General features: G+C 31.3%; 1 protein-coding gene across 1 annotated transcript in view; it reads left to right on the forward strand.

Annotated features, from left to right (window-relative positions):
• The window catches only part of LOC127725998 (uncharacterized), a 95982-nt gene that overhangs the window by 42412 nt on the left and 28747 nt on the right, over positions 1-24823 (forward strand). The window contains exons 15-38 of the mRNA XM_052233297.1: positions 688-892; positions 1447-1553; positions 1927-2146; positions 2757-2918; positions 3394-3641; positions 4407-4617; positions 6186-6301; positions 8660-8870; positions 11378-11524; positions 12014-12240; positions 13301-13499; positions 13756-13862; positions 15327-15540; positions 16490-16657; positions 17155-17424; positions 17904-18025; positions 18349-18407; positions 18875-19023; positions 19427-19678; positions 20006-20221; positions 22719-22865; positions 23371-23475; positions 23919-24013; positions 24432-24620. Of these exons, the coding sequence (XP_052089257.1) occupies positions 688-892; positions 1447-1553; positions 1927-2146; positions 2757-2918; positions 3394-3641; positions 4407-4617; positions 6186-6301; positions 8660-8870; positions 11378-11524; positions 12014-12240; positions 13301-13499; positions 13756-13862; positions 15327-15540; positions 16490-16657; positions 17155-17424; positions 17904-18025; positions 18349-18407; positions 18875-19023; positions 19427-19678; positions 20006-20221; positions 22719-22865; positions 23371-23475; positions 23919-24013; positions 24432-24620 (4146 nt within the window). The remainder of the gene's footprint in view (positions 1-687; positions 893-1446; positions 1554-1926; positions 2147-2756; positions 2919-3393; positions 3642-4406; positions 4618-6185; positions 6302-8659; positions 8871-11377; positions 11525-12013; positions 12241-13300; positions 13500-13755; positions 13863-15326; positions 15541-16489; positions 16658-17154; positions 17425-17903; positions 18026-18348; positions 18408-18874; positions 19024-19426; positions 19679-20005; positions 20222-22718; positions 22866-23370; positions 23476-23918; positions 24014-24431; positions 24621-24823) is intronic.

Consider the following 24823-nt stretch of genomic DNA (forward strand, 5'->3'; position numbering starts at 1 on the left):
TTCCCAATGGAATTAATTTTGCTTATTTCTCTATGAAGATATTTTCACAAAAATGAGATCAGAATTATGGAATGTGTGGATGCGACTAGTATGGGTAGGACACTTTAGAATTGTCAAACTCCCACATATTTCTACTTAATTGATAAGTCTCTGATTTTTATATAAAATGACAAACAAATCCTTTGAGACAATGTTTTAAATATTAACATATATTTCGAAAATAATATTTCAAAAAATAAAAGTAAACAACGCCACTTTGAGGATCAACACAGGTGATAAAAAAAGTAAACATTGTATTTTAAACTTATTTACACTTTCTGTAAAGAGGATTGATTATTACCTGCAGGTAGACTGAAGTCAGGAGTATTTTGTTCATGGTCTATTTTTATAGTGTTTTATAAACAGATTAAAGAACTTGGAGAAGGATTAATTATTAGTGAAAAAATAATTATATGCCTCTGAAAACACCACTGTGTCAATAGTGAATCTATTCAGGAACATGTTTCAGCTCTAATAGATGTTAAAACCTCAAAAGGAAGTACTAAGAAGACAACTATGTTTGGTTTCTCTCTTAATAGTTTTAACCCCTCATCTTCTTTTACTCACAGTAATATCTTATACTTGAAACAGAGGTAACAGATATTTTCAAAATGTATTGAATGGACGTATTTGATTAATTGGTTTCAGTTTGAAGTGTTTGCTAAAAATGAAGTAGGACAGACCCCCATACAGATCTCAATAGAAGTGAGGGATGTTAACAGCAATCCATACTTTGTAAGGCTTCGTAATTTTACTGTATCAGAGAAGGCATTCCAAGGGACACTGATTGGAGTTGTAACAGCTGAAGACCAGGATACAGTCAATCAGTTCAAAACACTGCGATACTTTATTGGTAGGTTTTTAGTCAGACTAACTGTATATAAAACTGTTATTTGGGAAGTGCACAAATATATAACTACATGTAGAGAACAGACTATAACCTGGTGATAAATAATTTATTGTTTTAGTGTTTTGAGAGTGTTTCATATGGAGTAGCAATAGGAAGAGTATTTATGAAGTGTTTATTTGCAGAATGTCAACATTGTGTCTAATACATGCTCTCAATTATATTCAATCTTTATTATTTTTTATACTTTCTAGCACTATTATTACACCTCAGTTTCCTTATGTCTTAAATTAACAGTTTCTTGTGACCAAAGACCAAAATTAAACAAAGACCAAAATTATTATCGATCAGTATGTCATAAAAACATCTCTCTTTATCTCAAGGTTGAATGGATAGAGACAATTAATTTTAGATAACAGGAATCTTGAGATGCTTTGTAACAGCAGTATTAAGATATATTGCAAATCTATCTTTTTGATTAATGTTTAACTTTGAGGTAACAGGAATTTTGAGGTGAAAGAGTTTGAGATGACAAGAGTCAACTGAACTTTTATTTTCAGATGATACACAGTTTATATTTAACATGGACCAAGAAAAAGGAGAGATCAGACTTGGACAGATTCCACTGAATGCTTCAAATGTACCTCAATTTAGTTTACGGTTAAGGGTGAGGCTACTCTTTATTTTAATGTAAATGTATCTTATGTCACAATTACTCTTGAAAAGCTATCAGTCATTAAACAATAATTTGTGGGGAGTTCTAATAAAAAAACACCCTAGTTTTAAGACTCCCAGTTCAGTTCAGTTCAGTTTTAATGTTTTCTACTTTTTGTGTATTTATTAATTTAATTAACTTGATGTTAGGTTTCCTGATGTAAATTATCTTAGAAACAAGTGACATGCAAACTGAAATAGGTATCAATTGATTATATCATTTACAATTTTTGTAACTGTAAGATTGTAAAATTCTGCTCAGAGTTGAAACTGAGAAATAAGAAGTATGAGCCTAAAACCAATGGAAATCATTCATTATTTTTTAGGTAACAGATGCTGGTGGTCTTTCTGATTCCACGACTGTCTACATAACAGTTATTGATGAAAATGATCCACCAGTTTGTTTGAATCCATCAAATATTATACCTGCCAATGTCAATCTAACAACACCTGTTGGTGCAATTGTTACAAGCCTTATATGCTGGGACTACGACATGAAAGTAAAATATAGGACTATAATATACAACATTACAGGAGACAATGAAGGTAAATATTATGTGCATTAGTTGGATTTTATCTTCTTCAAAAAGGTCTTACTGAGTATTTTGAATCCTTGAAAAAAAAAGTAGGAAAAATAATGTCATCACTTGGCTAAGGGCTATTTGTTTTGAAATTGTGAGGTGTAAGACTTTACTCTATGTTGAAGGCCTCTCTGTTACTGTGAGATGGAGAACAGCAATTAAATCCCTGTTCCTTTGATTCAGGTTTGGTAAATGCCAGTAGGCCAGTGTGTCATGAATAAATACACCTGTGATCATCTTTTCCATTGCTACTATAAATGTAAATGAATATTTTTTCTTGTGAGGTCTGAACATTTTTTTTAAGACTATTATAAACTTGTCTTTTCTTTTTAAGAGTAGTTAAATATTTCAGTTACACCCAAAACAAATTTTTTTTCAGAGCATTTAGTTACAAAATAGCCATATTTAAAACCTTTGTGATAATAATTTTCATACCGATATATTTAAATCCTAAGATAAGTAAATTAATACTATGTTAAAAATATATTCCTAATTTTAGAGGAAAATTTAAAAAAAAATGTTATTACAAACTGTATTCTAATACCTATAAAAGTTCCTGCTTCATGTGTTTTCAGGAATATTTTCTGTCAATGGAAATGGACAAATAATAGTTACCAAACCTATACCAAGAAATTCCAGAAGTTTTCGTTTTCAAGTTTATGTGTCAGATCTTGTGATGATTGAAACTGGTAACCTTACTCAGAGAACAATATTAGATGTTTCTGTAGCAGTTAATAGTAAGTACAGATACCTGTTTATTGTATATTTGACAGATATAATACTAGTTCTTTCTTTGTGTATAAATGAAATACAATGACTGCTAAATCTCCTGAAGTTTTGCTTACAACTTTATTTTAATTCAAAGTTAAATCTTATATAGTTTTATAAAAAACAACATTTATTACAATATTCTTTTTTTTATAAAAATTGCACTGTCAATTTCATTTGATATAAGCATAAACTTTTGTTGATCATTTCTTTATCTATTAAACATGAAAGGTAGTATAAATTAGAGTCTGTAATTGGTGAACAAAGTCACTGATTACATATATATGTTGAGCTGTTTTGTATTAGCACATGGTTTAATTCGTATTTTTAAGGTGACTGTAATGTATGAATTTATTGGTTTTAAAATATTGGGCATTGAGCGTTCCTGATGAAGGTAAATCCAGAAAAGCATGAAATTAATAAAGTTTTTTTCATTTTTTACAGCAAATTATCCACCACAATGTGAAAAGACAATTAGCAATTTGCAGATAGAAGAAACTAAAATTGTTGGTGATTGTATCGAGGAAATAATCTGTAATGATGTTACCCTTGGTGACATTAGCATAGGAACAGTAACGGGAACGGGAAGCTCCTATTTCGAAGTTAAAAGTCGTGCATCTAATACGCAGGGCCAATTGCCATTGAATTTGTGTGTTATAAACAGTATAAAGGACAGAATGGGGTCTTACCGGGTACTTTTACTATATATAAACAATTGACCACAGCTAGGTTACTGGTCATTAGTTAAACGAATATAGATTCTTCCACTACATCAAGTGTGATATGTGATATTTTTCTTCACCTGAGATTATTTGATTTTAAGAATTTATATGCAAGGCTTGCTGAGAGTTTTACATATTTAACTTAGCACTGAAATATTGCATTACCACAAGATATAGTAGTGGAATCTCTTTTCTGCTGGTTTTTAGAACAATATGTAGGTGAATTAGGAGCTACTTAGAAAGATGGGTAATTGTGAAAATAAAAATTGCTGAAAAGGGACTTTTACATATTTTCTAGATAAATTGATGCAAGTGTAAGTCTTTTTGTGTTATATTGCTTAGGAATTTTAATTTTATCAAATAACAGTTTATTTAATAATGCCAGATACAAATGAAAAAAGAGATTCAGGTCTTGCAAGATAATGTTCATGACCAACTAATGTTCATGACTGTTTTATTTTACCCAACTCTTGTGAGTAGAAACATATTGCTAATGTAAATTGTCTTGAAAATGTCAAAGATAGCCTTCCTCTTATATGAATGTTTTAACAAAATAAGGAAATCACGAAAAATGAATCGCTGTAAAGAAGGCTAGAAAGGACTCAACACAAAAAAAAAAGTATCAATGAAAATAAGTTAGTTTACAGTTTGTGCATAGTATTTTTGATTTATTTAGTAATGATCCTATAAGATTATTTGCTGGCCATTCAGCATCTGTAATTCATGTTATTTCAGGTAACAGTAACTGTGACCAACGGTTTAGGTACAACTTCAGTTACATGGAATTTGGAGATCATTGATGTCAACGAACCTCCCTATTTTGTAAATACACCATATAGAGCATTAATTCCTGAAACTGTTGGTATAGGATATGAAGTTTTAGGTGTGACCTGGGGTGATCCTGATATCAGACAAGAATACAAAACTGTAACTGTCACATCTCAAGGTAATACAAAAGGAAAAATGTAGATATACATATGACCATATGACATGTCTAATTATTTACAGGGATTTTTTTAGGGAATAGTTGATATATATGTAAATGTAATACTAAAATTGATTATCTGACATACTGAAACTGAAATGGCTGTCAATTGGAGAAGATCGTATTCAAATGAAAGTGTTATTTATTCATACATTGTTTTATTATCTTACTTGTATTGCTTACTTGTTGATAGGAGGAGGAAAAGAATATTTTTTTTATTAGATTAATTGTTCTCTATCCCTCACTCCTACATCTTGTGAAATTGTGGTCAAATTATATTAAGGGCAGCATAATTAAGTTCTTAAATTTTAATTTTCTGAAGTAGATGTCAAAGATTTTTTAAGGGATGAATACCATCTATTTTGTTCTTGATTAATTAATGCATTTAAAATCATATGAATGGTATTCTCTTAAAAAAATGTTTAATTTTCAACATTCGATATAAAATCACAATTTATTTTTCTCCATATTTTACTATTTGTAGCAACTGGTAAGTATGATAAAGCACAAAAACAGTTATGGTTGAACTTTGATTTCCTAGTTTGTACAAAGCACTAATCTGTTTTGTTTAGAACAAGTTTTTTTCCCCAGCTTTTTTACAATTCCTGGTAAATTGTTTTATGTATATTGAAAATTTTTGCAGAGCACTAATATGTTATCTAGAACAAACCAATCAATTTCTCTTTCTTGTTGAAGCACAAATTTAGTTCTATATCTTAGTTTTTCTCTGCACAAAATTGTTCATCTACTTAGATCTCAATTTTTACACAGAAGGAAATGTGTTATCTGGACAAATCCATTGATTTCCAAGTATTTACATGGCACAAAAGGTTTATTTAGTGCCAATACATAATTTTCTGTGTTAAAAATGGTTCAATTTTAATGTACTGTAAATTCAGAAATTATTGTGATGCTTTTATTATTGCAATAATTGTGACAGTATCAGGTTGGAATTAATGCAAACTCGCATTCATAATTTTAGTAATTTTCCTTCATAAAGTTTTTGTAATCGCATTAATTATATTTTGTGTTTTTGCTAGGTCAAGGAAAATCAATAATAAATTCACACATTAATTTCTGAATTTACAGTATTTCTATTGAAAGATAACATTTTTTTATGGTTCACAAATCGAGCAAAAAAATTAATAAAATTGATGTGTTAGTAGTATGTGAAAATGTGTGTAGATGACTGCAAATGATTCATTATAGTCCCAAATTCCCAATACTAATTTTGCATTTTTACAAAAGATTTTCAATTTTAGATTTTCACAATGTCAACAAAATTTTCAGAAATGTTCTCTAGTCTCACAAAGTTAAAAAATAGAAACAAGTATACCTGGTTGGACACAAAAATCTTATAACAGTGATAATAATCACTTTCCAATGATAATATTATCTTAAAGGGTTAAAGTTATGCAGGAATGCCTTTGATTATCTTTAAAACAGACACATCAATGTAAAATCTTTTCATTGGATACAAGTTTTTCTGATTACATATTAGGTAGACATTTTTTTATTTCTAATTTTAGCACAATCTCCATCTGATGCAGCACAGAACATAAATTTTATAGCCAATTTTAATAAATACTATATAAGCAAGGTCCAGAATGCAACAGTACAGAATTTATATTGGTTTCAAGTTACGGTAATTACAAATTACATTTTCTTATGTTTAATACACAGATATTTTTGTTTATAGCAGTAAAACTGTTTAAGGTAAAGATGGTACAAGATATATATATATACTTTCCAGTTATTAACTACTCTATGCAGATAGGACCATTCTAACAACTTTTGAGGGTTAATCAGTGATATATTGCAAGGTCAAATTATTAGGGCCCCGCCGAATGGCGGACGCCCTATAGTGATCAGTCTGTCCGTCCGTCCGTAACAAATTGTGTCCGCTCTATATCTAGAGAACCGTTACGATTTCAAAGTTTATACTTGACATGTATATTAACCAACACCAGAGGGTGTGTCATAATGTATGTACAACTTCATAGGTCAAAGGTCAAGGTAAAAAACTTTGGTTTTAGTTGACAAACCCATGTCCTATGGTAAAGATCGTGTCCGCTCTATATCTTGAGAAACGTTATGATTTCCAAGTTTATACTTGACATGTATATAAACCAACACCAGAGGGTGTGTCATAATGTATGTACAACTTCCTAGGTCAAAGGTCAAGGTAAAAAACTTTGGTTTTAGTTGACAACCCCATGTCCTATGGTAAAGATCGTGTCCGCTCTATATCTTAAGAACTGTTATAATTTCAAAGTTTATACTTGACATGTATATAAACCAACACCAGAGGGTGTGTCATAATGTATGTACAACTTCCTAGGTCGAAGGTCAAAGTCAAAAACTTTGGTTTTAGTTGACAACCCCATATCCTATGGTAAAGATTGTGTCAGCTCTATATCTTGAGAACCGTTATGAGTTCAAATTTTATACTTGACATGTATATAAACCAACACCAGAGGGTGTGTCATAATATATGTACAACTCCTAGGTCAAAGGTCAAGGTCATAAAATTCGGTTTCAGTTGACAACCCCATGTCCAATGATCAAGATACAAATTTTTTTACCACACATTATTCACAGCGGAGCCCACAGAGATGGCTCCCATCTCAATGATATCTAGTTCCTCCTACCTACCGACCATATTTTTTTTTCTAATTTTCTCTTCCCAGTCAAAATACCAAAATCAGCGTATTTTTCATCCTGAATATGCTACTTACTACTTGATGTGATACAAACAGTATAGGCAAATTAGTTCGAATTATACTTTCAAAAGGGGAGGTGAGGGTTTTTTGTCTTTCCTTGACGTAGTCAAAAAGCGAGACTTCATTATTCTGTTTCCGGCTGCAACAATTGTTAAAGTTTGTGATAATGTCAGTTTAAGGGGAACCGCTTATGGTAAGTCAATGATATTTGGTATGCATTTGTATCAGCATTGACACATCTCTCTTCCATGAAGATTATTTGGCTCCACCCCACATTGGCATATCTTATTTTCACAGAAGTTATTTGGCCCTATCCTCTCAGTCATGGTATATTTACTTTGAATATTTTTTATATTTTGCATTTCAAGGTTTTGCTACTTAATTTCAACATTTGTAATTTTCTATCAAATAACATACAGGCAAGACATTTCTCAGTGTCAACAGTTTATTTTCCCAAAGTCTTTCTACTCATTTCATGTAAGATATATCTATCACATATGATAAACATGGTATTAAATGGTATAAATTGGAGGAAAAAGAGGTGGAAATACCAATGGGGTAATCAAAACCTTTAAATAGGATGAATCATTTAAACATTACATACTTAGACATGGAAGACAGTGTGATGATAATCACTACTCCCTTGCCACTCAGCTTAATCTTTTCATGCCCTCGCCACATTAAGTGTTACCCTTGTCCATCCCCAAAATTGATTTCCGTTCTCTTACTTAAGTTTGCCTCAACCAAATGTTATAAAACTTATACACAATGCTTGTTACCACAAAACACAGATCAAGTTTGAAATTGGGTGGCGTCACTTTTACCATTAATGAGTTATGCCCCTTTATATGAATTTTTCTTTTCTGTTTTCTAACTTTAGTTTGCCTCAACCAAATGTTATGAAACTTATACAGAATGCTTATTACCACAAAACACAGATCAAGTTTGAAATTGGGTGGCATCACTTTTACCGTTCTTGAGTTACGCCCTTTTTAATGGAAAAATTGCTAAATCTGTCGTTTCCATTCTCTAACTTTAGTTTCCCTCAACCAGATGTTATGAAACTTATACACAATGCTTATTACCGCAAAACACAGACCAATTTCAAAATTTTTGGCGTCACTTTTATCTTTCTAGAGTTATGCCCCTTTATAACATTATATTCAAGCATCATCTGTGTCCCATGGACACATTCTCCATTTATTTTAAAATGAATTATGGGATGTACCATTGTTTTATTGAACTGGAAGATAATGAGTTTTATGATATTTGTACTTCAGGCAACAGACAGTGCAGGTTTATCATCAATAGCCAATGTGACCATCGAAATCCAAGATGTAAACGAACGTCCAATCTGCCCACTCAGCAACAGAATAATTAATATTGGACTACTGACCAATGTAGGAGAAGTTCTGGACAGTTTGAACTGTTATGATACAGACAAAGATGATAATAACAGAAATCTGACTTACATTATTACACCACAGTCAGGTAGGCATGTTATATAGTGGTACCGTCTTTTGGTATGCATAGTTGTCATTTGTGTATTGTACGCACCCCCTTTATGGTCCAAGAAACTTGAGAAAAAAAGTTTCTTTTTCATATAATACACATAGACATTTTCGGAAAAGTCACAGCTCCAAAATCGGTAAAAATCTTGCTTGTGTGTGATTTTTTTCAGCAAGGAATTAATGAGATGTCATGATTAATATCATGGAAAGAATTTATTGTAGATGAATAAAGAATTTTAATAGTTATCTACTTTTTATAACCCACAAGTTAATGTTTGTCGTTTGTTGGCAAACAGGAAGTCTTAACTGGAAGTTTTTTAAATGGTCACCGATGTCGGTGAATTCCGTATGGAATATGTAATTAATACGAAATTGTATTATCTTGTATTATTTAATTTTATGTTATGATTTAGTGCTGAAATAAATTGTTAAAATCTCATTATTTTATTTTTTGTTTGTTGATTCTAGCTGTTAATCCGGATTATCACACCTCAATCAATGGGTCTAATCGATGTCAAAACAATCAATGTCAATGACAGGTTCACCTTATTCCTAATTAAATTCGTTCAGGTTTAATCAATTATGGAATAATCATGTTTTCAATCATAATTTCTTGAACGGTTTTAAACAGTTGTTACTGTTTAAAATTTACAAAGTAAAAACGTATTTATAAAAAAAAACTTCTCATAGACTAAATCATCACTTTACAATATTATGTCACATGACTGACGATCACCTGACACATTAAATAAAAAATGGTGGTTTATCTTTTCAAAAAGAGCGTGGTTTATTCAATTTTCATACTCTTATCTTCTACTCTCAACGATGAACACATACACAAACAGTAAGTTATGACCACAACCTGTACGAAATGGGACGCCCGTAAATGACACGGAAACCAGGCGTAGAAATCATACTTTATCAGGGCGTCATTGTAATGTTTACGGAATGCATGTCCAGGCGTCAACCAGGCGTAAACCAGGCGGAAACCAAGCGTAACTGAGGCGGAAACCAGGCGTAAAATTAGGCGTAATATTTAAATGAGTACGCCTGGTCCACAAAAAACCAGGCGTTATATGCAAATGAGTACGCCTGGTCAATAAAAAAACCAGGCGTAATATCCTTACATAATACTACACTTATTTTAAATCAGTGTATTACCCTAGCTGTGTACTTTTGTGTATTTGATACAAACTTCTGTACTATTGCTTAAATTTCTCACTGTTTGACATGAAACTTGAAATATTAACCATTAATTGAAGAAGCTATATAAATAAATACATATTAGACAGACACTGGCTCAAATAAATTAATTCTTCCTGAAATAAAACCAGCATTTTAACTAAGTTTTTTAATGTCATTTGAACCAAAATATCAATGAAAATACTGCAATTTAACTTAATGTGAAAGATTTTAATGTTATCATCCAAAGATGAAGGTTTTCAGAATTCACAATTACTGTTAAAAAAAAAAACTTAGTTACTTACATAATTATCTTTTACCATGTATATTACTTTCCTTTTATTTCACAATTTTCATTAATCAATTTGATTCCATAATTCCAATTTCAAATTCTTCCAAAAAGCACAAAACAAGCTTAATTATCCCTGAATATATAAAGCTGCCATAAGTCCAACTCTTGCAAAATAACACCAAAGAGCCAAATTTTGAAAAAAAATCCCATGATCCTTTATCAACAAAGCATTATGGGTATAATGATTTACGCCATACCAACAGTTTTACGCCCGTAGGAAAATTTACGCCAGGTTTACCATATTTTCTACGCCCGTAAGGACTACAAATTTACGTTTCCTGTTCCCTTACGCCTGGATCTGGACACGTAACTACCACTAACGCCTGGTTTACGCCAGATTTCCAGGCGTAATACGCCTTATAATTTCGTACGGGAAGAAACACAGAGCCTAAATTAACCGACAACAAAAGCTTCATTGTGTCTCTATTAAGACGTGGCAAACTTCCGGATTGCAAACAGATGGACAAATTTACACGATAAACGTAACTACAGAGATATAAAATGTATTTTATTTGAATAAAACATGACATATCAAGTACAGTAAGATACATATTACAAATATAACATGTAAAACATATTTAAAGTCGAGGTATTAGCGAAAAATTCCGTACTCTTCACTTCACCTGTTTTTTTTTTTGTTGGAGTTCGGACCTGAAAAAAGACTTAAGAAAATGTTTGTAGGCATGTATAATGCGCACCCCTCTTACAAGAAACACGACCCAGGGTATAAATGTGCGCACTATGCATACCAAAAGACGGTATATCTTTGGGACCTTATACCTTACACCAAATGTTGAAATCAAATTAATTTGAATATGATTTTTTATGCAAGTATAAAATGATGACTTATATTTCATCAATGAATGATATCTGTCAAAAAGACGATAATAAAAAAAAAACTATTATTCTGTAATAAATTTCATGTATGATCTGATTTTCTGTTTGCATTTCAGATAACTTTGATGTTTCCAAAGCTGGGGATATCACATTGACTTCACCATTACTAAGATGGAAGGACCGTTACGATTTATATATAATTGTATCCGATGTCGGAACTCCTCCATTAACTAGAAATATTAATGTGGCTGTTAACATAAACAGTAAGTTTATAAGGACATTGATTATTTATGCTTAGTTTCGCATATAATACTTCCATGGTTCCATCATTATCAAAAAGTGTTGATGTGGCTGTTAGCATAGACATAACGACCTTAAGAATGTTAATTAGAGCTTATTTGTATCAGATCTCATTCTTCTATACTATATACTGTGGATGCATTATTATTTGTGGGATACAAATTCTAAGTGGATTTCTTGAGTACAGGTGAACCACAAACACTAAAGTACAAATTTTCTATTAGCAGGTTTCTATGCAGACCATGGCAAGACCATGAGATCAGATATCAACCAAAGTACAAATTATCTATTAGCAGGTTTCTATTCAGACCATGGCAAGACCATGAGATCAAATATCAACCAAAGTACAATTTTCCTCAAATCCACGAAAATAAATGAATCGACAGCATACCATATTTGTTGATTTTGTTGATATTGTGGCTACAATAATGCCTAAATTTATTGTTTTTCAGGACAGATCGAAGCAGAATGTTCTCCACTAGTAGATTATCCATCTATATGGGTAAAAGATGCTTGTGTAAAACTGAACATGAGTTGTACTGATCCAACCTTACCAGATACAACACATCTACAATATTTAACATCAGGAAACTTTACACCACAAGCATTTGTCCTCACAAAAGTGTCCCAGGGTGTGTTTGAACTTTGTTATAAATTGCTTGGTGATAGCAATACTCAGGTAAGATTGACAGAGAACTACCTTGGTGGGCTTTTGGTTGCATGCTCTTTATTGATGGAGGTCATGGTTGGATCATGACTTGGTAAAACCAAAGACTTTGAAAATTGGTATTTGCTGCTGCTTCTGAGCACATTGTCTTAGGAGTAAGAGCAAATGCTAGTCTGATCGGAGTCAGAATAATATGTCTGCGTAGGGTGTCATGTCTTCTTGTGGACTGTAACCTATATATATATAGCTATGAACTAGCACATTAAAATAAGGTCAGTGTGTTAGTATAGTACAAAGCAGGATCCATATCATATCATATTAGCATGTTCTTGTCCAGATATACACCTGAGATCACCCCCAGTTCCTCAGTCTTTAGTTTCCTATGTTGTGTTTGGTGTACTATTGTTTGTCTGTTTGTCTTTTTCTTTTTTAGCCATGGCGTTGTTAGTTTATTTTCGACTTATGAGTTTGAATATCCCTTTGATATCTTTCACCTTTCTTTTGATATTTGCCAGTGGTTGTGAATCACCAGTCGAACATCATGATAAGTTGTATAGACAATCATATTACACCTACATTTTTGTACAATATGTGAAATGTTGAAGTTTCACAAATGACTATCTTGGAATTCTAAGACAATAGGTCTGTGTTTTGAATGCTGTCTGACAGCAATTTTCTGGTTAAGTAAGAAGATTAGACAACAAACCTGTATAACATTAGTGTTTTAAAGCTTTACACTAAGCATAAGTTGCATTACTATGTCTTAGATGCATAGAAAGATATCATTGAATTTAAACCAGAGAGTTTATTTTGAGGATTAAATCTTGTAGAATGACACCCAAGGGTTGACTGGGGTATTGATGTGCTTGCAATATTTTTAGGAAACAAAAAGAATAAACAAATCAAATTTTTTTTTGAAGTTATATTTTACTTAGATATTTCTTAAACATAAATCTGGTTTTCATGTTTGCACATATTTACCTCCTTTACACAAAGAATGATATTTGAAAAAAGGAGATCAGTAAAAATTAAAGTACAAATATATATCTTAATTGCTATCATTATTTTGTAGTTGATTGTAACTGTCAGGAATGGTCTGCAAGACTATGTATATAACTTAGATCTTCAAGTCAAATATGCTGCATCCACTCCAGAGTTTACACAATCCAAATATGTAAAGGAAATCCCTGAAGATGCTGTTGTTGGTACATCTGTACTGCAGGTCAATGCTACAGCTAATGGAGGAGGGAACATCAGATATTCCATACAAGGTAACTTCAAACTGTAGATAATGTACATCAAATCTATTGATAACAAGAACCAAAAAGGCAGCTCACTTTTCCATTTATTGTTCTGATAAAGAGACATGCTAAGTACCATAGCTTTTCAGTGATAGAATGGTAATAGATTTCCTAACAAAGGAAGTCCTGCAGTTAAAAGAATCAATAGATGTTTCAAATATTCTCTGTTTTTCAGTAGAAACTATGTTTTAACCATGGGCCTCATATTTTTTTTATTTCTTCACAGGGACAGCATATCCTGGAGTGTTAGAAATAATACCTGATACAGGGATTGTAAAAACTAATGCATCTTTAACAATATATGCTAACAAAGTCATAACCATCCAAGTACAGGTAAGTGTTAATGTCATGATCATAAAAGCAATCTTATATAATCTTTCTGTATAGAAACTTAAGTTAATTTTTTCTCCCATCTTTGTGTTATGCATTCATTTCAAATTGTTCTCTATTGAAGGTCATACAATAAATTGTATGTCTATGAACATAAGGAAAAGGAAATTATTAGGTATACATCAATGAGACGGCAACCAATCAACATAAAAGGCATTTTAAAGTTTAACATACAGTGTTTTACAATAGACAAATGTCTAGATTATATGTCAAGTCTACATAAGATAAGAATGAGTTATGCCTGAGTTAAGCCTTTTTCAACTTATTTTTATAGTTTGTTCTTATGTTGTGCTGTTACACCACTGTCCCAGGTCAGGGGCAGGGTTGAGCGCTGACAAAGATGTTTAACCCCACCACATTCTTTATGTGCCTGTCCCAAGTCAGGAGTATGTAATTCAGTGGTGTCATTGGTTCATGTCTGTCATATTTGTTTTTTGTAAACTGTTTTATTATAAATTAGGCTTTAGTTTTCTCAATTGAATTGTTTCATTTTTTCAGGTCGGGGCCTTTTATAGCCGACCATTCGGTATGGGTTTTCTCATTGTTGAAGGCCATACTGTTGCCTATAGTTGCTTACATCCACTTCATTTGAACTTTGGTGGATAGTTGTCTCATTGGCAATCATACCACATCTCCTTATTTTTATATAAGCAAAGTCTACCTAATATTTTCCATCAACACCAAATTCATTAAGCAACGAAAAGTTGTGATATAAATACTGAGACAACCACTGACAGGGTTCTTGACTTGGGACAAAAATAACAAACATATGCTGAAAATTAATAGATTTCAGATGATTCAATTAAAAAATTGTAGCAGTATTATAATTTGAGAGGCAAAATTGAAAAAGAAAAACATGAGAAGATTGTATATTTAAGGGAATTAATCTATTGAAAGTATTTTGAATAACAAAAGAAATGTTTCTAATAATCTGTAACAATATGATCAAATACAGTTGTTGTTCTACATCAATTAGATAGCAAACGACAAAAACAACCAAAACACATCAATCTAGACAGGAGCATATATACAGTATTAAAAAAAGAAAGACTTTTTTATACAATATGTCAAACTCTTAATCATTCTGAGTCTGTATAGTTTGTGAATAAATAAAAGAGAAACAATCAAAGATCTGCCATCAAAACCATATTCTCCATAATACAACAAACCATGTAGATGAACAAGTAGATTACATTCCTATATCATAATATGCTAATTTTAGTATATGCTCTATACAGATCATTTTGATTTAAGGTGATGGAATACTCTTATTCTACCTCACCTGTCTGTGTTCTGTCAAAATATGAACGATCATCTTAGAATCTAACAAAAACATTTTGTGGCATTAACCTTTTGCTCGTCCTTTTCAGACGGTTAATGTGATTTTGTCATGGTAATTTTTTTCAGGCATATGATCTGTTGTCACAACTGAAGTCATCTGTTGATGTAGATATTACAGTTGAAGATGTTAATGAGCCACCTGAATGTACTCTGGGACTTCCTGTTATACCTGCAATTAGAGTAGATACTTCCATTAACACCATCATCCAGAATATAACCTGTAGTGATCCTGATGTAAAGGCAGAAAATAGAGATCTTGACTATTCCATTTCAGGATTAGGTAGGAATATTTTCACAACTCCATCATGATTTTCAGTCTTTTTTATTGAAATAATTATGAGAATTTTTTGATCTGTGATGTCCACAAATAATTTGAACTCAGATATTTATCTGTTTATTTAAGGTATAACTTTTCTGCTTATGATTTCTAATCTTTACAAACATTTCTTGATATTAATTAATTGTTTTTCATGGAGTCAAACAGGGTATTTTTTTTCAACTGCAAATTTATTAAGTTGATAATAGAGAAAAATCTACTAATCAAAAGAATCAAGTGTTCAGTATGCACTATGAATTATAGAGATATGGGGTATACACCAATGAGATAGTAAGCCAATGACACAAAAATACCAGGAGACAAATGGTCTACAAAAAGATTTTTATACAATATGTCATTGAAGCTCTCTCTAAATGGTTTTAAGTCTAGAAAAGCTGAAAATAAAATTAACTGAGGCTATCAAAGATCTGTCAATAACACCAAATTCCCTAAAGAACAATAACATTCAGGATATAACTAAAGACGACAATGATGAGGCTCCTTTTATATGACAGACACAAAAGCATGCAGCATTTGTTTCAACTAAATATATTCCCATTCACAGACACAAAAGCATGCAGCATTTGTTTCAACTAAATATATTCCCTTTCACAGACACACAAGCATGCAGCATTTGTTTCAACTAAATATATTCCCTTTCAGAGACACAAAAGAATGCAGCATTTGTTTCAACTAAATACATTCCCTTTCAGAGACACAAAAGCATGCAGCATTTGTTTCAACTAAATATATTCCCTTTCAGAGACACAAAAGCATGCAGTATTTGTTTCAACTAAATATATTCCCTTTCACAGACACACAAGCATGAAGCATTTGTTTCAACTAAATATATTCCCTTTCAGAGACACAAAATCATGCAGCATTTGTTTCAACTAAATATATTCCCTTTCAGATGTACTGACATATTTTAAAACACAGAGGATCAGTCCTTATATGGTTGAATTAGCCACAAAATCATTGTTATCTGTTACCAAGGCCAAGTTTGATGTTGTTGTTACTGTTAAAGATGGTGGACAACCTCAGCAGACCATCACTTTGCCATTTGAGCTTCATGTTGACTGTAAGTAATTACATACACTTTTTTCCTTGGATAAATAAAACTTACCACAAGAGAGACACTGATATAATGGAGTAACTATCAACTTCAAAATAAGACAGAAACAAATACATGTAATTCCACAGTAATATTTATATTTTTTTTGGATTACAGATCTGATTTAAGTAGTGGTTTTGGTGGTATATTCAAGAATTACGATTTTGACCATACTGGAACATATTGAAAGTGAAAATGAACTGTCTTGATATAGATTGGGTTTTGACAGAATGGCATGAAATTTTTCCCATTGTTTAAGATAGATAAAGTAAGCCTTGTTGACCAATTGTTTAGCTTATTTCTGAGTTACAGAAATTTGTTTATTTAAAAATGAATCTTTTTCCTCGTTTCATGTGATGACTACTATTAACAAACTATTTAGAATGGGACTTCTAAATAATTCATGTAGGATTTAGAAAAAGATCTATAAAAAGGAACTATTAAATGAAAATTTATAATTTCAGTGACGCCACCTGTTCCTACACTAGAAGTATCTGCAGTAAACATGACCGCCATTAAAGTTAAATGGTTATACCAAAGACAGGATTTCTACACAGTTACTAACAAGTTTACCTTAAAAATCAATAATATAGAGTTAGATTTACCTGTGGACAAGGACCAGTCCCAGAGTTATGTAGTTAATCTTGATCCAGATACAGTTTACAATGTTAAGTTGGAGGCTGATACAAATTATGGAACTGTTATTACTCCTTTGGTTTCGGTTAAAACACCAGGTAAGGGGAGATCATTTGTTTGTGGAAATGAAGATACAATGTGTAAGGGGAGATAAGTTTGTTTCAGAAGTGAAGAAACAATGTGCTATTACCTTAAAATGATTATGTTAAAGATAACAGAGCCAAACAGAGGAATATTGCTTATCTCTCTTAACAAATTCATGAATATCTTAGACAAGAAGAATAAACTTTATATTCAAATTGCAAGTTTGAAAATCCAAGCCTAGCTGAAAATTTAGAACCATGCTTAGAATTTTATCACAGGGATAGGCAAATGGTATAGTTACTTTATTTTTTTTTCTAAATATTGCTTCCCAAAAGTAGGAAAATAATATTTCATTCATAAAATTACACACATAAAATAAGGAAATTATTTATTTGATCTCAAAAATTACATTTATAATTTTGGTTTATTGTGTTAATTTTCAGCCCAATAATGCCAAATATTTTACCTATTGGATATACCATGTTTATTTCAGCTGTACCTGTATTGTCAACTTTCGTTGCATCAATAAAGATTACAGATGATAATTTCGATTCTCAGTTACTAGATACACAATCATACAGATATGTAACTTTGTCTACAAGAGTCACAACAGAGGTAAGATTTTATTACTAGATTTTGTATTGAAGTGATAGATTTTAACTCAGTTTTTTTTTCAAAACTATTATTGTTTTATCATTTTCATATTAGGAACTTTCTTAACAGATGATCTGTTAGTAATACTGGTTAAAAAACAAATGAATTTACAATCTTATTAAAGATTCAGATTAATATTTAGTTTGTTAGTTTAGGGAATACAAAACAAATGAAAATTTATTTGTTTATTGAAAATGCATTATGTCTCCACATGTGATATTCATCGGTTCACACATTTAATAAACTTGTAACAATATTTTAATTTTTTTTTACATATTTTACAGATGGCTTTTGTTCTGAACAGAACTCCAGGTTTTGTTTCTGTTTCGGTGATGATGTTCAGGTAAGGAAGTAGTTTCTGATTTAACCCCAGGAACTCCAGGAAAACTTTTATAAAAATGTTAAGCGAACAAGGCTTTGCCTAAAAATTACAGTTGGTTTAATTTGAAATACTTTATTCAAAGACATGGACAATGATAGAAAGGAAATCATCTTTATCTATCATGTTTTAACTGTAGAATAAAACAAACATGGTTGGCACTATGTAAATGTTATTTCAAGACTTCATGAAGGTTCTTTTATAAATTTGGAAATGCAAAATATTTTTTTGTTTTATTGGATTCAGTGATGGAATCTGTTGATTTCAAAATATTAAGTATGGTATTTGTAAAAGAGCATTCAGACTTTTGTCAGTTATGTTTTGAAGTTAAATTGCCTGAATCTGTCATATTATAAAGAAGTTAGATTGTCCTGTTCCTTAGATTTTTACCAGTTTTCCTCACTATAGATATGAAAACTATATTTTTTCAGAAGAGGCAGTGTAATTGTAGACTCATTAGTGACTGTGAACCAGACAGGAACAGTAGCAGGAACCTCTAATTCTATAAGGCAGGCTGTGTCCACAGGATTCGTTGGTCAGATGTCAGTAGATCCTAATTATGTTATCATTGGAAATGGGGGTATGTAATATCTTGGTGATGATTAATTTAAATAGAAAAATAAAAGGATGCGGTACGATTTCCAATGAGACAACCAACCACCAGAGTCCATATGATGTATATATAAGTATTAATATTGATGGATATTTGTTTCACATAGCGAAGAAATTATAAATAATGGTGGCTTTTAAGGTCAACCTAGATTGTTTGAAGTTCAACAAAAAACTGTCTAATATTTTGTGTGCATAAAGTGATACAAATATAATGTCAGCAATTATGACAAAAGTTGAGAGTTTTTAATTAAAATGTTCTCTTTCAAGAAATACATCTCCAAGGACGATGGTCTTACATTTACATTGTAAAATATGAGTTTCTGTTCTTTTTCTCTCAGAATTACAAATTTATTAAACCATATATCTTTCAGATGGATATATAAGAGTAACTGGTATATCTGTTGTTGGTAATTACTACCAAGATACCAGTGTAACATTTACCTGCTCAGCTGATATCATTGGTAAGGTAGGGACTGTTGGTGTTACCTGGAAACTAAAGAATGCTGTAATTAATCCAACGACAGCTTCACGATGGAAAACCGAGACGTTACCTGATGATACACAGTATCCAGGGAGAAGACAATATCAATTAAAAGTCAACCCAATGCAAACAGGAGATACAGGTTCAGATTAGTTTCCATAATTTTTTTCAAAATTGATGATGTAAGTGCCTTGCTACAATCAGTTGATGGAAAACTTTGTTCTCTTATTTTGGTAAAATGATGTTAAAAAACAATATTCCAGTGAAATAAATGCCTAAATACAGCCCTATGTTTTTGTTATATTGAAGATTTTAAAATCAGATTCTTGCATCTATAGTATTTTTTTAAAATAAGATGTTATTTGCTAAAAAGGAGAAATTCATCTTTTCAAATAATTGTAAAAAACAAACGAAGTATGTTTAATCAGACTTATGCTGGAGTGTATTCATGTTCTTGTATAATTAATAGGAAATATATCTTGTCACATAAGTGATGGAAAACTTCAATCTGATTGGACGATAGATGTTGCTGTAATTGGTAAACCTATTGTGTCTATATCACCAATGACAACCACAGTGCATCAAGGAGATTCCTTTAATATAGTCTGTCAGGTGGTAGAGACATACGGAACACCTTCATCAATTACCTGGCATAAAAATGGTGAAAGTTTTAATGGTGGACCAGGTAATTTTTTTCTTGACATCTGTTCTCTGAGGATTGAAATGCAATTTTAATTTATGTGGGAAAAATTAACATAATATATAAATAAATGAAGCAGTAAAGAAATCAGTTTTGTGTCAAAATCAGAAGTTTAAGTTCCCTGACCATTTTGATAATGAAAAGCATAACTGTAGACGTTTGTTTGTTTATTTGTGTTGGTTTAGGCTTGAATGTCTTAAATATAAATATATAAACCATATAAATGAAATGGAGTGAAAAAGATAACAAACCATTACTTTAAGAAAAGCAAACTTCATATTCAAAGAGACAAACAACAATCACTAAACACTATACAGAAAAGTAAAGATTGAACTATGTCAACAAGCAAGATGCTGATGTCAGATTTTGTTTTGTTGGATATATGTTTCTTTTACAAATACCACACATTCTTTTTCTTCTACATTAATAATAATTGAAAAAATGACTCGACAGCACTAAGTTATATAAAAATCTAATGCCATTATAAATTGATGATAAAAATATTCATTTATGTTACATTTAAGAGGAATTTTGACCATGCTATTTAATTGGAAGTAACAGTTGTTGTGTTCTGTTTTTAGAAAATGACGCAGTCAATTTTCTTTTACCATTGACCAGACTTCCAATCCGCATTCCGAACTCGGTTCCGTATTTTACATACTTAAAGTGAATGTTCGTATGCGACCGTATGCTCATACATTGGTAAAAGAAAGACAACTCCAGCGTTGCAAATGTACATTTTAAAATAACAGATGGTGTTGTCTCCCTTCAATATGTCTTGTTGTGTACAAAATGGCGGACATTAACCTTCGTGACCGTCGGACAATTTTCAATCATCTTGTTTGAAATACAACTGGAACAGACTTAAATTTGTAATTTTCATTCTTTAATTTCTTAACCTGTCATACCTGCCAACTTGCACGATTCAGGCGTGAAATACTCGATTTTGACCCCTTGTCACGATTGCACGATTTTGTTAAATTCTACTGTTCCCAATTTCGAACTTTCTCAAACTTTTCCCAAGGGAGACAACTGTGATCAGCCAATCAAAATCGTTGTTTCTCCTGATCTTTGGGTATTGTAAACTGCAAATGTGCTAAATTTTGAACTTGTCAGGAACTCAGAATATTGTAGAAATCGTGATCATGGCAGACCAATTTTCAATTACAAGAAGGTTCTTACACAGCTTAAGAAGTAAATCATGACTGGTTGACAAAGTTCAAAGATGCAGTTCAACCATAAACATAATAAACAGTAGCTAATGGACAAATTTTACACTTATGGTAACAGATCATACATGTTGTCATTCTTGAAATTAAATTACCAAATCCATTAAAGTACAATGTTCTATCTTTTAATTTTCACAAGGAATCAGATATATTTCCTTCTTTGTGCATATTTTTATATTTGAAAAGTCAACAATCACTTTAATATTCCTGTGACCAATAATCTGATAATCCACCTTTAAGGTTCATCTAATATACACCAACAAAAATGGCTGTGTTTACACCATGAAATTTTCTCTGAATGCAGACAAAACTGTGTAATTCTAATAGTTTTAAATCCTGGCAGCACCTGGCCACAACTCCTCTTTTTCCTGTGGTACATGAAAACAATAAACCGGTTTGGTACATTGTTGAGGTCTGAAAGTGACTTATAACTGCCAACAGCCACATTATTTGGACTCTGGTAGATAGTACCTCAGACTGTTATCTCATTGGCAATCACACCCCATCTCCTTATTTTATTACGGGTCAATTATTTGAAATAAATGACTACGGTACTAAACATTAAATCATTTGAAAAAAAATAATTTTGCAATAATTTATGTTGTCATTTTAAGATTTCAGTGTAAGCTTGATTACTACAGGCTCTTCACAATGAAATTAAGTTGTATAAATGGTGTCACATTGTTTGTAATTGTGAAACTAGTATAACAATACTATTGTCTAAATCTACAGAAATTGATCACGTTTAGGTAACTGAAATAACAATGTGATTTAACAGGCTCTTCATAATCATTTTGTTAAATAATTCTACAAATAAGGGAAACAAATTCACATATTACTTTGAATATTGTAGATTGTTCAGGTAGTCTTGAGCTATTTCTTTGTACAGCAGAACAACTAGTAGTTATTTACACTTCACACACATATATATATATATATATCTTGACAAACAAATAAAAACGCTATAGATTGTGGAAACAATTCATATCTATTCTATCAGTTACTCTACCTACCATAAACTGAACGTCGCCTAAGATTCAGTAGGTAAATTAAGTAAAAATCAAGACTTGTATCAAAAATATCCTAATATGAGAGACAATGGCGTCATTTTTACTTAGAGCTTTCAGCTCTTTGATTGTAATATGGTGTTGTTTGGTTGCATTATCATTGATTTATCATTCTCATTGATTTATGCCCAACATTGTCTTTTATACACATAGTATGATTTATAATTGTTCATTTATATTATATAGATGAAATAATTGACCGTGCCAACTTCACCTATCATGTGCTGAAAATCTCCAATATACAGAACTCCATCAGTTACAGTTGTTTGGGAGTGAACGTAGCAGGGACAGGGAAACAGGCTACAACTACTATTACTGTTATCCAGTCTGGAAGTAAGTATACAGATCTATGGGTTACAGCTGTTTTGGATTAAATGTAGCTAGACAGGGAAACTTGCAACAGCAACTTAAAATTACACAGAGGAGCATTATAATACTCATTTGTATGGAATAACTGCAATAGGGACAGGAAAACTGACTTGAGCTATATAATTTAACTTTTTTCTTTATCTTGTCTGGAAGTATGTATGTATACAGAAATAAAAAGGAAATCAAGCCTAAGATTTTTTATGCATTTTCTATTCAATTTGGGCTTGTGGCCTGTGTTAAATTTTCACTAAAATAATATTTAAAGTGTGTTCATGTAAATTAAGCTGTTAAAATTTATGTACCTTTACAGTACCAACACAAGGTTTGAGGTTTACCAAGAATTGTAAACAAACCTTAATTTTAACCAGTAACTTATTAAAAAGATTCTTCTTCATATGAATGACAGTGAAATTTATTATTGCTGTATATGACTGTGTACTTTTTCTTACATTAGTGTGATATTTTACAGTTTCTTACAAGTATTGCCCCACAAGCATTGATAGTTATGGTAAAAGATGGAATGGTACCATTGGTGATACTGAAGTAATTGTTCCATGTACTGGAGATTACACAGGTACGTTTAGTTGTTAAAATAGTTATGTAGATTTGTACAAATGGCACTTCCAGAATATTACTTTTTTTCTGAAATACTAATGAAAACCATTAATGACACTTCCAAAATTGTATCGTTTTATGAAATATTCTATAAAAAAAGATTTAAAAAAAAATTATATTATCTGCATTTCATATTATTCAATTTAATCCTGTCTGTTTTGTTTTGTACAAAATAAATAATATGTACTGTTTTATTGTTGTTGTTGTTATAACTTAAAGTCATGAATTTAAATTTTGATCTGGTGTCCATCATGTTTGTTCTGTGAAAGAAACATCTCATAAAAATATTTTCTGTTTTAATTTCTAAAACTTCAGTAAGTGAATTTTTATCTAATAAGTTATTGAGTACAAGAAGGTTATGATTTAAAAGTTTATACTTAAAATGACACTATGTTGATATAGGAACAGTATCTAGGTTCTGTATGAAAGATGGTATTTGGGAAGATCCTGATTACAGCAGATGTGTCAGAATTGATCTACAGGAAGTCAATGAACAGGTATTAGTGTTTCCTATTGTTTTAATCCGTGTTTTTTTTTACAATCTATAATAGCTTGTTTAATGCTAATTTTTCACATTTAATGTTGAAAGTTATACAATAAGATATACAAGTACGTAAAACTCAAAATATTTAGATGTCTTTTCATTATTTTTCTATGCAAAGGTTACATGCAAACTTAAGCTAATTTTTAAATTCTTATTCCTACACTCATTATATTTTAGGTACGGATTACATATTACATTGTGAAACTGTGCAAAACACAAAATAGTTATAGTACTTCCAATTGAATATGCTGAATATATAAATCTCACATCCAAAGCTTACTTAGCATGCCTTATTTCAATTAGAATAAGTGTCAAGTTTTTATCATGTGGTCAAGTTGTTAAAATATAAATGTATTCTTTTTTTTTGTTAGTCTGACAATTTGAAGAATGGTGTAGAAGTTGCTGAGGTAGATAACATTCTTCAGACCATGACTGCTCTGACATCAGATAACTATGGAGAACTGACCTCTGGTGACCTTGAAGTGTCATCATCCACCTTAGATAATGTAGCTGACCATGCCTCTGAAAGGACAAACTCACTTGTTGTAGATCAGTTAGATGTATGTATTTTGGTAATGATTAAATTAACCAAGCAGGTTTAGATAATATATAATAGAAGTCCATGTACAAGGATTGTATATTGTTATTACATTATAGTAAAATAAAACTTGTTTTATAGGTTGCAATTCTGTAAATATAGACAATGCAATTTCCCATAGGAACTCCCTTTGCGGCAAAAACTGTGACACTTTTACTATGAGGT

The sequence above is a fragment of the Mytilus californianus genome, unplaced genomic scaffold, assembly GCF_021869535.1.
Source record: "Mytilus californianus isolate M0D057914Y unplaced genomic scaffold, xbMytCali1.0.p SCAF_15, whole genome shotgun sequence".
Taxonomy (NCBI): domain Eukaryota; kingdom Metazoa; phylum Mollusca; class Bivalvia; order Mytilida; family Mytilidae; genus Mytilus; species Mytilus californianus.